Raw genomic sequence first — 13,007 nt, forward strand, 5'->3', positions numbered from 1 at the left:
TCCTCCATTAATTTCTCCTCTCTCTGTCTTTGTTAGGAGCAAAGTAACCCTCATCTCTCTGTTTTGCTGTATACATGCGCTTTTTGTTGCTATACTTATGTCTTTTGTTGCTATACTTATGCTTTTTATTGACATACTTAGAGTTTTTGCTGCTATACTTGTGTCTTTTGCTGGTATACTAATAAATTTTTGATGTTATACTTATGCTCTTTTGTTGTTATACTTGTAGGTTTAAGTTGCTATACAAATATTTTTTTATTGTTATATTTATAGGTTTTTATTGCTATACTTAATGCTTTTTGTTGCTATATTTACAGGCCTTTGCTATACTTATGTTTTTTATTGCCATACTTTCACGTTTTTCTTGTTATACTTGCACTTCGCAAAATATGCACTAACATATACAACATGATAAACAAGATGATTCACCGTAACATCTGATACAAGCTCATTCACAAACAAAATACAATATTATCTAATTGTATAACACCTATAATTTTATTAAAAGAGCTCAAATAATTAAGTTGTTTTTACAAAATGTGACATATCATACGTTATAAGTTGATGCAGCTTTGTTAATTACAAGAAAAATGATAATTTCTCACAAACATTTCATCAAACACCTTGCGCGTGTTTTAAAAAACGCCGCACACAGAGAAGTGTTGTCTTAATCAACACTTTGATGATCCCTCAAATCATTTCATGGATCTCATTGTTCCGAACATCATGAAATGATTTGAGATGGTCAATTGAGAGTACCTCCACAATCGTTAAGTATTCTTTCCACAATCATTCAAAATGCTTGGAATGTCCATTGCACGCATCTCTCCTCCATCATATTGCAATCTCCAAACATTCATTTCTTCGCTTACGAGTTCAACTTTTGTTAAATCCACAAGCATTGAATTCCAAATCAATGACTATATTATGATTTTTTTTCAAACACTTTGTAAGCATCATCCATGCACTTAAACTTCATATTCACATCAATAATTAAAGTCACCAAAACGATGAGGGCAGGGCGAGCGCCAAAGCAGAGGAGGGTGGCAGGGCTGTGGTTCCAGAAAGGAGGGGCATGAAGTGGCGGAGGGTTTTGGTAAGGAGGTGAAGGTGGCCGATGATGCGAAGAGGTATAGAACTTGGTGAGTCTCTCTTTTTCTTTTTGTTGTTGGAAGAAAAGGAGAAATTATAGTACAGAAGAGAAGGGAGGGATGATGAGGAAGTAGAGGAGGCGGGGCGTTTGACAAGGCAGAGGGATGAGGCAAGGGAGAATAGGGGGAAGAATGGTGTAGAGGGTGAAGAGGAACAAATGAAAGAGGCTGGAATGGAATGAGTGAAAAAGAACGTAATGGGTTATGTGTAAAGAGAGGAGGAAGATAAGGGTACTCTGGGGTTTTGGTTTTCTTTTTGTAAATACAGTATACATATAGTATGTATTTCAGGTTTTGGGTTTAAAGACAAGAAGAGAAAGTTTTTTGGGTGTATAAATATAGATAAAACTAAGTGGATCCATAACTAAATGGGGTAAAGCTATGGGTTTCAAGGCAAAAACCCCAAACAAGATTCAGATTGAAAGACGGACCACTAATGTATGAGCTGTAACTTCAAGGACAGAAATCACCTGTATAATACCATCTCTGTTTAAACTTTATCTAGTTTACCATGCTCAAGTTGATTTTTGGAAACACACTCCAGGTGCACAAGTTCAGACTATCCAATATGTAGTCTCCTACAAACTTCCTTATTCCATAAGAATAAGGCAATAGCTTTAAGAGAATTGGTTTATCACTCTACGGTCAGTGAAAAGTTGCAATTTTGTGTCTTTCAATCGGCTCAAACCATGAGACCTTATGGTGGTACAAAAGGGGATCATGATTTTGGATGGTGTTGTTGATTTATGGGGAATAAGAACCATTCTTTAAAAAAAATAAAGAAAAAGCAAAGCACAATGCCGTTACATATTCATGAATGTTGTAAGGGCGGAAACAAATCAAATCGACTACTAAGCTATTCGAATTCGAGTTCGATCAGAAATTTATTGTTTGAATTCATATTTGAAGCAAATGTCAAAATAATATTCAAATTTGATTCAAATAGTATTGTGAATACTCGCTAATTATTCTAGAATTTTCAATCAACAATGTTCTAGAGCTCGGGATTACAGACCAACACCTAGAAAGTTGACTTGGAGGGTTGAACTTGACGCTCTCGTCGAAGCGAGTGGAGAGTGAGCGACGGGATATCACTTTTAGTGGAGAGGGCGAGAGAACATCAGACGAGAGCAGATCTCGTGAGAGATCTGCAAGAGATCTACCACTACGAGTGATCTCCAAAAGTAGCACCACCACTAGGCAGAAAAAAGCGAGAAACCCTAGTTAGATAGGGTCATCTATCAGGATGATGGATACTTATATATAGGGTGGTACAACTATTTGTGTAATAAAAATTTGAAGTGGATATAGTTTATTGGTTTGTTATTAGTGTTTATTATAAGCAAGGTTATCAATAGCGGATAGCGTCGCGTAGCGGTGAGGTATCGCTAAGGCTATTGCGGCAAAATAGCGATAAAAAGCGCAAAGTCAAATAGCGGTCTAATTTAGATATGTATAAATACTAAAAAAATTAAAGAAAAATCTAAGAAATCTAGAAGTACATATTGGATGATTAAAGAGATCCTAAACATGAAATAGACATGTAACCATCACGTAATACCGAAGATGACTGGAGGAGTCAAAAAATCGTCTTCGAGAAGAAGAGATTAGCGGTTACAGGACTGCCCTAAGAGGAGCTCACGATGAAGGAGGTAAGAGGAAGTATCAAGGTAGGTACCAGAGGCTATGAAAGGTGGCGGGAGTATGCTAAAAATCACTATGGAGACGGTGGAATGCAATGGTCAATGGTTAAGTTTAATTTTAAAAAATAAGCCTCAAACCGCTTTTAAATAGCAGTCAAAAAGCAAATTTCGAATGCAATCGCTCACTATTTACCGTTATGACACACTATTGATCGCTATTGCAAACAAACATATTCCGTAATATGTCACCGCTATTGCGCGATAGCGTAGCGGGTGATAGCGTCGCGGGAAGGGACCGCTAACGCTATTAGCGCCGCTATTGCGGAGCTATTTACCGCTATTTATAACAGTGATTATAAGGGGGTATGTGTCAATAAAAGTTTGAAATGGACTCAGTTTGTAAATGGTGTCTATTATAGGGGGTAATGGGTATAGATTAATAAAAGTTTGAAATGACTATAGTGTGAAATAAAATAAATATATAAAATAAAGCGTAAAAATATAAACGAATAGTTAATAAACAAATGAATCGAATGTACCTTTGTTTAAACTTTTAAATGAATAATCAAATCGAATATAAATGAATACTTTAGACGAAAAATTGATGAACTATTTATTAATTATTTGGTTCATTCCACCCCTACTCAGAAATCATAAATCAAATAAATAGATATGAAAATTTCCCAAGTTCACCTGCGAAACTCATTGAGAATTTGGAAATAAATAATAATGTCATAAAACCGACAGCCATAATCCAGTGCCAAAGGATTATTTACTAACAAGATGACAACATGAGGAGCACAATACCATTACGTATTCACTGAACTGCTAATAGGTAGATAGATAGATATGAAAAATCTCCCAACTTCACCTTGGAAACTTACTGAAAAGATGCCGGTTATGCATTTGGAACTAAATAAGAATGTCATAAAAATCAGCAGCCATAATCCAGTGCCAAGAATCATTTACCAACAAGATGAATAAGCCTCATGTCTCTCATTTCTAACATGAATGGTATACCCATCTTTAAAAACAAGCAAACAACTTCTTGTACAATATTGGTTGCAGGTTCACATCGCATTTATGCAAGTTAGGCTAAACTAAAGTATACTTTTTTTTGCAATACACACAAAAAATATAATAAGTAGAATAGATTTATCACCTTAGCAATACTGTTCGGATCTGCAAAGCTGGACTCCACTTGTCTTTCAGAATATCAAGGCATATTCTTCCAAGCTGCATGCAGTAAAACTTATATTTAGGGAAGAATGATTCTTTATGGGCCATAGACTGAGAAGGATAAAAAAAATGCTTGCCTTGTCAATGTTAGGATGGTATATTTTGGTGAGGAATCGAACCTGTTTAAGTAAGCATTCAAAGAATGAAAAAGGCAATTCAAATACAATGCACACTGGAGAAAGGCAAGACACGTATTTAAAAACAAATATCGTAACTTGACAGGTTTCTTGGTTTATTACGACAAAGTCACAGACATAAGGATATAATAGACCTTTGCATTTTCAGCGTAATCACAAAGGGAGAAGTCTTCACAATTCTCAGGCATGTAACCTCTCAACACCCCCTTGTCTTTTTGTTTTTCTAATTAGTCACCAGGACCTTGAAAATATTTGCTAATATTGCAAATTCAGCTATAATCATTCACCAAATAACAGTGACAACTTTTAGGCAAGTAATGGTCAAAAGGCTTGCAGAGAACAAATATAAAAGAAATTTCGTCCAGTACTCCAAAATAAATATGTTAAAACCACAAGGGCTAGCATACAAACTTCTGACTTCAAATCCATCCATAAGAAAAGATAATGAAAATGCCACTGACCAAGGTAACACGGTAGATTCTACAAAGAACAAGGCATCGCCCAGTAATATCAAACATACTACTAAACAGGAATTCAAAAGTAGTTTGGTATAGTTTCCTTTTTGGCTCTTTAGCATTTATCTATGACTTAAGAGTTGATGGCTATTCTCCAACCTATCATCTTCCTCTTTCTTCTAGAACCTTTGTAAGTTCTGAAAATTTTTAGATGTTGCTCTTGGGTAGTATGTCATCTTATAAGCTGACCTATCTTCTCCACAATTTGTTGTAAGCCACTCTCTTGTTCATTGTTTTCAACTGGCAAATAATTTGGAACGAATATTAGGGTTGATATAAGATTAAAGATTGACAGTCAATAACAATGATTTTCCGAACCATTCGCAGAGCTTTGTGTTCAGCCGAAAGGCTTGTGATCATTGTTGCTAAGAACTAAGGAGGGCATGCAGGTTGAGGAAGATTTTTCAAATAGTATAACTGGCTTCCATGTGTTGGAAACCATCAAAACTTTACTGCATGCATGAGAGATGATCATAGTTGCATCTTGCTAGATTCAGTATGCGCAATAAGTGAGATCAGAGGCCAAGTTTGCTTTAGTTAATTGTATGTGAAACAAGCAAATATTTCCCAGTTTTAGTGTCAAAAGGCAGCTTATTTTAATCTCACATAGCGATAGAGAGGCTATCAGTGCAACAGCACACGCTTTTAGTTCTTTTTGTATAGAGCAAGGTTCCTTTGAAAGCAAGAGACAACCTTAATTTATAAAAGTAATCACCGCGATAGTTTATACCAGCTAATAGCCTAATAAACATAATAAAAAACATGTGTGTTTCCCAGCTCTCTCACCTTTGGGGCGGCCATTGGATACTCTTCAGGCAAAAACAACTCAAGCTTGAAAACACCTCCTGATAGTAAGACAAACCGAAAAAAGAGTATGCCCTATTAGTAGGCATTTAACTATAAAAGAATATCAGACTCTCAACCATACAAAATGTAATATGTTACAACTAGTATTGTCTCCTCTTAATTAAATCTAGCTATATTATTACGGATTCCATTTTAGTACACATTTGACAAAGTAATATTAATCAGATGCACTTTCTTCCATGTACATAGTTATAAAATACAGGAGATAAAAATATGGCAATCTCCACCTAAAAACAAACAGTATACATTATGTCAAAAGACCATCAATAGGAATCAGATAAAATGGCAGTGTAGGTACACATGATAATAGCTGACATGATAAAAAGAGCTAATAGCAAGGAACGATACACAGAAAAATCACCTAAGCAATTTCAGTCGTAAAAGACGTCCTTGGCTGCAATTGCAGGTTTTATGAGGCTACTTGGGCGGAGTCAAAGGCCCTTACTAGAGACTTGATGCATAGATGTTGGGAACGTGAGACACTATAGCAAACCACGACCCGGGTTCAATCATCCCAGAACGTGGTACGCTAGCAAACTGGGTCATGTCCCTATGGGATCCAGTTCGCCAACTTAGGCAACCATATTTAAAATTCATATTAGCTAATATTTGAAAGAAAACAAACATTTTCAGGAATATAAACAACAAAAAGTGTACCACGATTCTATATTTAAAAACCCAACATAAACCATATCATGTTCCCTAGCGTACCTTGTAAGCCTACCCCCTCGTACCCGATTCCAAATAAGCGGGGTACCACGCTCCCGTTTTCGTTTCCTGAACCAGAACAAACCGGGTTCCATGCAACTATAACTTGGAAGTATCTGTGGCCGCTTAAGTGGTCCAAAGAATCTAGGCCTCTTTGTGAAAATAGTTTACACTCAAGGTCTTCTTAAGCAAGCCATCTGGGCGTGGATATATGTTATAAGTTGGGTGTTACCCTATAATTGGATCAAGCCATAAACAAAGCCTTGTCATCAAATGAATGCATCTATAAGTGTATATATTTGCGACGTACTAAGCCTTTTCAGTAGTAAAATTTTTTCCATTGCGTAGTCCAGGTTCATTCTGGGTCCATAGTGTGAAAACTTTTAATGATAATAATAAGTAAACCTTTTCCACCTTTTTAATAATGTGAGTATTACCTTACATTGTGGCTCCAAATCCAGGACAAAAACTCAACATGATACTTGTGGACAAGAATATTTTGAAAGAATGGTTTCAAAACATAGAGCAATCAATGCTGAACAAAGGAAAATGAAGAAAAATCAGTGGTGATTGTCATTGGTCATCACTGATCTAACATAGTAGTCAATGGAAGATCTTTAGTGAGCTTTGTACACATAGTCAGCTTTGTCACTTTTTATTTTATGCAGCAGTAAAGTTCCACAACAAAAGACCTCTATTTTAGAAGGCTAGACATCTCAACTATAACCTTTTTATTTGAAAAATAAAATAAAATCATCTCAAAGGAGTCAGATGCAAAATATGGAAGTTTTATTAGCTTACTGGGCGGGAACATGGTAACCCTAGTATCTTCTGCTTATGCAGATACTACTCTTAGATTCACATTGCAGATATAGAAGTGTAACTTCCAGATAATAAAGGCTTCTTCTGTAGTTTTACCTCACCAACTATCATACTGCTATATAGAGATACAAAGATTTTGAAGTCTGCAACTCAATCAGAAGACACCTTCCCTTTCCAGGCAGGTATTACCATAATTCTATAGAGTCCACATGCAATGATCTCACCAGTATCAGAATTTTATCTCAAGGAGACAAATTATAATTGATCAAGAAAAAACAGCTCTTTTAGTCATCTAACAAACTTGGTCAGATGGTTAGCACTGAACATGGCGTCAAGGTTGGATCTAAAAGTACTGCAAACATATCTGATTCTTTCTAGTGAGAGATGCAAGTAGCTAATCTCTATGATCAGATACAAATCTAGCCTATCATATGGTAAATCTCTGTTGTACATCCTCAATGAAGAGATGGAAAGGAAAATTACCTCTTGTAACGTGCATATTGCTCTAGGAGAGTGAAGTCGTAGTAGAATAATACAGGTGTATAACAACAAGCTTAACCTGTTCCTCAGACTGTCATTCAAACACTAACAGAAGAATCTACCTACTGTTGTGCAAATAGGAACTCGGTTAAGATGAGTAGGATCTCCAATCAGGATTGCATAATTGAACTTTAACTATATAGCACCCTCTTAACTGATTGGCATTTTTAGATCCCGGGTAAAAGAATTATTTAACATTCTAGATATGAAACAAAAACCTTGGGGCAAAAATAAGGCTAGCAATATCCTCGTAATAGCCATTCTACGATACTAGCAATTTGGTTGTCTTTTCCCTTTTGAGATATGGAGAAGAAGAGTTATGGTGCCTATATATGCATCGAGTCACTTCCTTGACAAATAAGTGGTTTCACCTCAAGACTGTCCAAGAACATTTCTCATTAAATAATCAACAATTATCAGAACTATGCTCTACTTGATTCAAGAATGCACCGTAAGGATATTGTTAACAAACATCAAAAATCTCTACTTTGATTCCTTAACTTGGTATTGTGTAATATAAATCATAGATTACATTTGTTTAAGAAGGCCCATGGAATTTGGAGGCTTATGTATAATATGTGTCTAAAAATTGTCTGTTAGCATTCAAATAAGTACCCATAATCATCAAAAAATTGGTGTCCACCAAGTCAAAAAAGTGATTTCTTGAGCAAACAGCGTAGTATATATGATTCAATGAATGATGAGCAATTTCAAACAGCACAAGTTATCAGAAAAATGACAAGAAAAATCACCAACCAATCGAATCACCCAACAAACAAAAGGAGGAGACACATTTCAAACCGAACAAAGAAACATTAGCAATTATAGGCGTCATTAGCTGAATACCTTCGTATGGAGACTGCGTGGGACCAAGGATCATAACATTGAAGTAGCGCATGTTCTCCTCAGATGGGGACGCACTAATACCAGGAGCTTCAAAAGGCAACAACATCCAAAAATCAAAACCCTAAAATCCCCAAAATCCCCAAAACCCTACAACATAAAAAAAACAAAATTCTTAGTCGACCGAAAGATTCAGCTGAATCGTTACCTGGCTCGCTGAGCAGGCGCTGCGTTTCCTGTTCAAACAACAAACGAACCAAGAATCCCCCCAAAAAAAAGTTAAAACCCTAGAAATGGAGATGATCAAGTAAACACAGATCCGATCGAGATACGGACCTTGATGATTCTCCGAGGTAGATTGCTATTCGCCATCCAATCGATTGTTGGATCGTAGAAAACTAGGTTTTTTTTTTAATGAGCGACGAGGTAGGGTTTTATCCTTTTTAATGAGAGAGGAGAGAAGCCGTCGGGGCTCGGATCGATGGTTTGTGTTATTTAAAGCTTTGCTGTAAAGAAGACTCGCATGTGTTTTTTTTTTTTTAATAATTTCACCCTTCTTTATTTGCTCTTTAGGACTTCAGGGCGACGAGCGCAATTATTAAAGGGAAAATATTATTCTTTTCTTTTCGTACGGGAAAATGTTATGCCTTTAGCCTATATTATTCGCGTCAACCTTACGCCCTCGATGGGGTCCACACATAATGCGTCTAGGACGGACGGAGATGTTCTCGCCATATGAGAATCGAGTCAAGGGAGTCCTTAGAGCAAGGTCAGTAGTCTCCTAAGAAGGCTCCTAAGGATGATGGGGTAAGGATAAGTTCCTAACATGTTCTAACAAGCTCTTAAGAGCAAGTGAAATCATCGTTAGCGAGAACTCAGGGAAAAAAACCCAAAATTTTGCCGATTAAATCTCCAGAAACCTCGAAATTTTTCGTTGCGAATCCGGAATTCTTCATCATCCCAACTCAATCACCGAACCTAACCTATGCTGCGATGACGGCGATCACCGGCAGTGAAATCATCGTCAGCGATCACGCGGACAAAGGCAAGGAATCCGACGAGAACAAGAAAAAGGCCGATTCTTCCTCCTCCTCTTCCTCCTCTTCAATCCAACGATCCTCCAGCCGAAACGCCTCCTCCAAATACGATTTCGTTAAGGTCAGTGATTTCCTTTATTTTTGATTTTTGCTTCAATTTTGGGCAGATCTGCGAAGGTGTACTTTTTGAGGGGGGTTTTTGTTAAATTCCGACCAGTTGGGAGCTCCCAAGCGCTCCACAAATTTGTGGAGCGCTTGGGAGCTCGGAAGCTCTCAAGAGGCACGTCAGCCTTGAGAGTGGGGCTTGGGAGGGTTTGGGAGCTTGCTGGAGGGGGGGAAGAAGTTTTCCACGGCCACGTCAGCCTTGAGAGCTCTGAAGAGAGCTTGCTGCCTTTGCTCTAAGGAGGCTCTTAAGTTCTAGTTGGCGGTGGGGTTCATCATAGAGCTCCTAAGAGCTCCACAGATTTGTGGAGCACTTGGGAGCTCCTAAGGAGTGGGGGCTCATTAAGAAATATTTTTTTATTAGATTTATTGTTTTAAAATATATTTATAAAATGTTAGAGGTAGAAGAATGGATTTTTTAAATAATATTTAAGTTTCTAATTGGGAGTTTGTTGGAATATTTCTCCTAGTAGGAAGCTCCTAAGTGGGCCCCATGCTTGAGAGCACTCCAACAAGAGCTTCCTACTAGGAGATTGCTGTACTTGCTCTTACGCGCATGACACATTTATCTAATCTACTGTAAAAACAATGATAAAACAAGGAACAAACATCTAAGGTGGGTCCACTAATAAAAATCAACTCTAGGTAAAACTGCAGCCACACATAGTAAAGTATCTATATATGACATAACAAGGGGGAAGTCCAACTAAGAAATATATAATATAAAGGGTAAAACTGTAAATAACCACTTATTAATTCCATGATGGTAAAATAATACAGAACGACATAATCTGATCCACAACTAATTACTCCTACAATCTGGAGGAAGAAAGGAAGAAACAAGACTAATGATTGTTAGACAAGCGACCCACATCAAGCATGAAGAGAGAAAAGAAACGAATACAGATAACAAAGTATATTCCATGGAATATATACTCTCAGAGATTGAACATTGATAACAAATGAGGAGATACCAAGTAATGAAAAGAGATGCATATATTCAAGATGAGAAAAACACTCGTAAAGAACTATAAGAAAATAACTCGATAAAAAAGAGAAGCAAAACTGATAAGGAACATTCGAACACACAAGTTCTAGTGGTCATCACTAATTGAATAATAATGATGCAAAAAAAACATTACATCAGAACCTCGATAGTATAGATTCTATGCAACGTACCACTTCCTTGATAGTATAGATTTTGAAATTAAATCTAGCAGATTACTTTCTCTTAACTTGTTGTACATGAAAATGTTGTGCATTAATGACTAACAATTTTATTGCATTTTTATACCTCATTTCCCATGATTTTTGAATAATTCTATTTGTTATTAAGTGTTTTAAATGCATTTTCAAGGAAAAAAAGGACTGAATAAAAAAATAGCTCAAATGAAGATATCTTACATCCAATTGAAGCTCAATGGCCAGAGAAAACGCAAGAAAAATTAGAACAAAAATTACCACAATAGCTCATCGTTGGAGGTGCTATAATGTGTTTCAAGTGAAAACGTGTAAGATAATTTTGTTTGATTCAGCTTAGAATCATATAATATTAACTACCTTTCAATTACGAATCCAACGAATCAAGTTTAATCAAATCGGAGTTGTAGAACTCAATATATGGTTATTTTAGTGAACCAGTGGTAAATTTGTAAATATCCTAAAATCCAGAGTCACTGCTTCTGGGTATTCTTGTTGATGAACTAATCAATTAGCTAATCGATTAGTTTTCAAAAGAATGCAATGAATGACTTGATTTTGATTTCTTAGAGCTCAAGTTTGATCCAAGAACTGATATTAATTATTGTTATAAGTAGGGGTAGAGAGTGACAGTAAGAGATGTGAAAATTTTTATAAACTCCATTTTGGAGAGGAGAACTACTCTTTTGAGAAGGCCTTCCAAATATTATAACACTTTAGTTTTGTAATAAAAATACAAGTCCTTTCCCTCTTTTTTATCTTTATTTTTCTTATGGAGACTTAAATAAATTTGGGTCTACACAAGGGGTCAACCCCTTGCGATGTGAGTTTTTCTTTTTCTTTTTTTCTTTCTTGTTTAGAAATGTATGTTTAAGTTTTATTTTTTTGCTTAGAATTAATGCTAGGATTTTGTGCTTTGTAATTTAGGATTTTCTTGCTTTTTATTCTTGCTTTCTAGGAGTAATATGAATAGCTAATTTTCTTAGGATATCTAAAAAGATGAAGCTAGTTAATTTCTATTTGGTTTTTAAATTGTTCTCTTTTTGTACTTAATTGATCATCCTTAGAATAATCAATTAGAATATTAATTGGTAGGAAAAGACTTTGATATGCTTTACTTATCTTAAATGATTTGATGGTTTATGCTTTTTCAATTCTAGAATTACTATCTAGTTGTTTATTTTTATTCATGAATGGTGATATTACTTGGATATGAATTTGATCAGTTATGCATGTTTTAAATAACTTGATAATCTATGTTACGAAAGCTAGTGATATGAGAATTAAAAGACAGTAATTCTAAATACATAGGAACTAACTAGTGGATTCAGTTCTAGATTCCTAGTTTTATAACTAGATTTTTAACTCTTTTATTTACTTTACTCTCTTGGTTTTACTCTCCTTCTTGTTTTAGCCCTTTTATTTGCTTGAAATCAACACCCAAACTAAACTTTATTCTATCTTTTCTATCATAATTCAAGAACCACTCTAGGATCCTTCTTAGACAACACCTTTCTTATGGGATCGACAACATCTTTCTTATGGGATTGACACTTGCATGTTACACGCACATAAGTTGTACACTTATAATATTTATAATTAGAACACAATAAGTTTTTTGTGTTATTGCTAGGGGAAGGTGCTTGTATTTAGGAATTTTTCTATTTTGGTTTTTTGATTTTTGTGTTCATTGTGAAGGACTTAGCTAGAAGAGGATTGAAGATTAAAGAAGAAGAGTTGCACATAATAGTTCCTAGAGGGGCTACCCCCTTGTAAATACGAGCTCTCTTTCTTGTGTTTTTTAATTTCACTCTCTAGTTAGGATTCTCACAATTAGCAACAATTAGGTAACTAAAAAACTTTCTCTTGTTGCCCGCAATAAAACCCACCATTAACTTCAACAACTAGTAAAATGGGTAATAATTTAAATAAGAGCTCTCTTTCTCACATTTATTTCTTTAAACCTAATTAAAAATGTATTAGAAATAATTGCTTAAGGCATCCACTTGTGGTTGTTTTTATTTTCTTAGGGTTGCATTTGCATATAGTTAGTAGGAATCACCAAAGTGATATTGAGCATTTTGGTTTGTGTACACACTTGAAAATATTTTTAAGGGTAAAAATCCAAATAAAAATAAGGAGC

The 13,007-nt window shown here is 35.6% G+C and overlaps 1 protein-coding gene across 2 annotated transcripts in view; it reads right to left on the minus strand.

Moving 5' to 3' along the window:
- LOC109839861 (ubiquitin-conjugating enzyme E2 36-like) overlaps positions 1-8,997 on the minus strand; it is an 11,071-nt gene extending 2,074 nt beyond the window's left edge. The window contains exons 1-6 of one of the 2 annotated variants that reach the window (XM_020408297.1): positions 8,802-8,997; positions 8,674-8,701; positions 8,469-8,555; positions 5,472-5,530; positions 4,111-4,152; positions 3,957-4,030 (exon numbers count right to left, since the gene is read on the minus strand). In XM_020408297.1, coding sequence (XP_020263886.1) covers positions 3,957-4,030; positions 4,111-4,152; positions 5,472-5,530; positions 8,469-8,555; positions 8,674-8,701; positions 8,802-8,837 — 326 coding nt within the window. In that variant the 5' untranslated portion in view covers positions 8,838-8,997. The remainder of the gene's footprint in view (positions 1-3,956; positions 4,031-4,110; positions 4,153-5,471; positions 5,531-8,468; positions 8,556-8,673; positions 8,702-8,801) is intronic. The other variant, XM_020408298.1, reaches the window with a different exon arrangement.

This window comes from Asparagus officinalis, chromosome 5 (genome assembly GCF_001876935.1).
Source record: "Asparagus officinalis chromosome 5, Aspof.V1, whole genome shotgun sequence".
Taxonomy (NCBI): Eukaryota; Viridiplantae; Streptophyta; class Magnoliopsida; order Asparagales; family Asparagaceae; genus Asparagus; species Asparagus officinalis.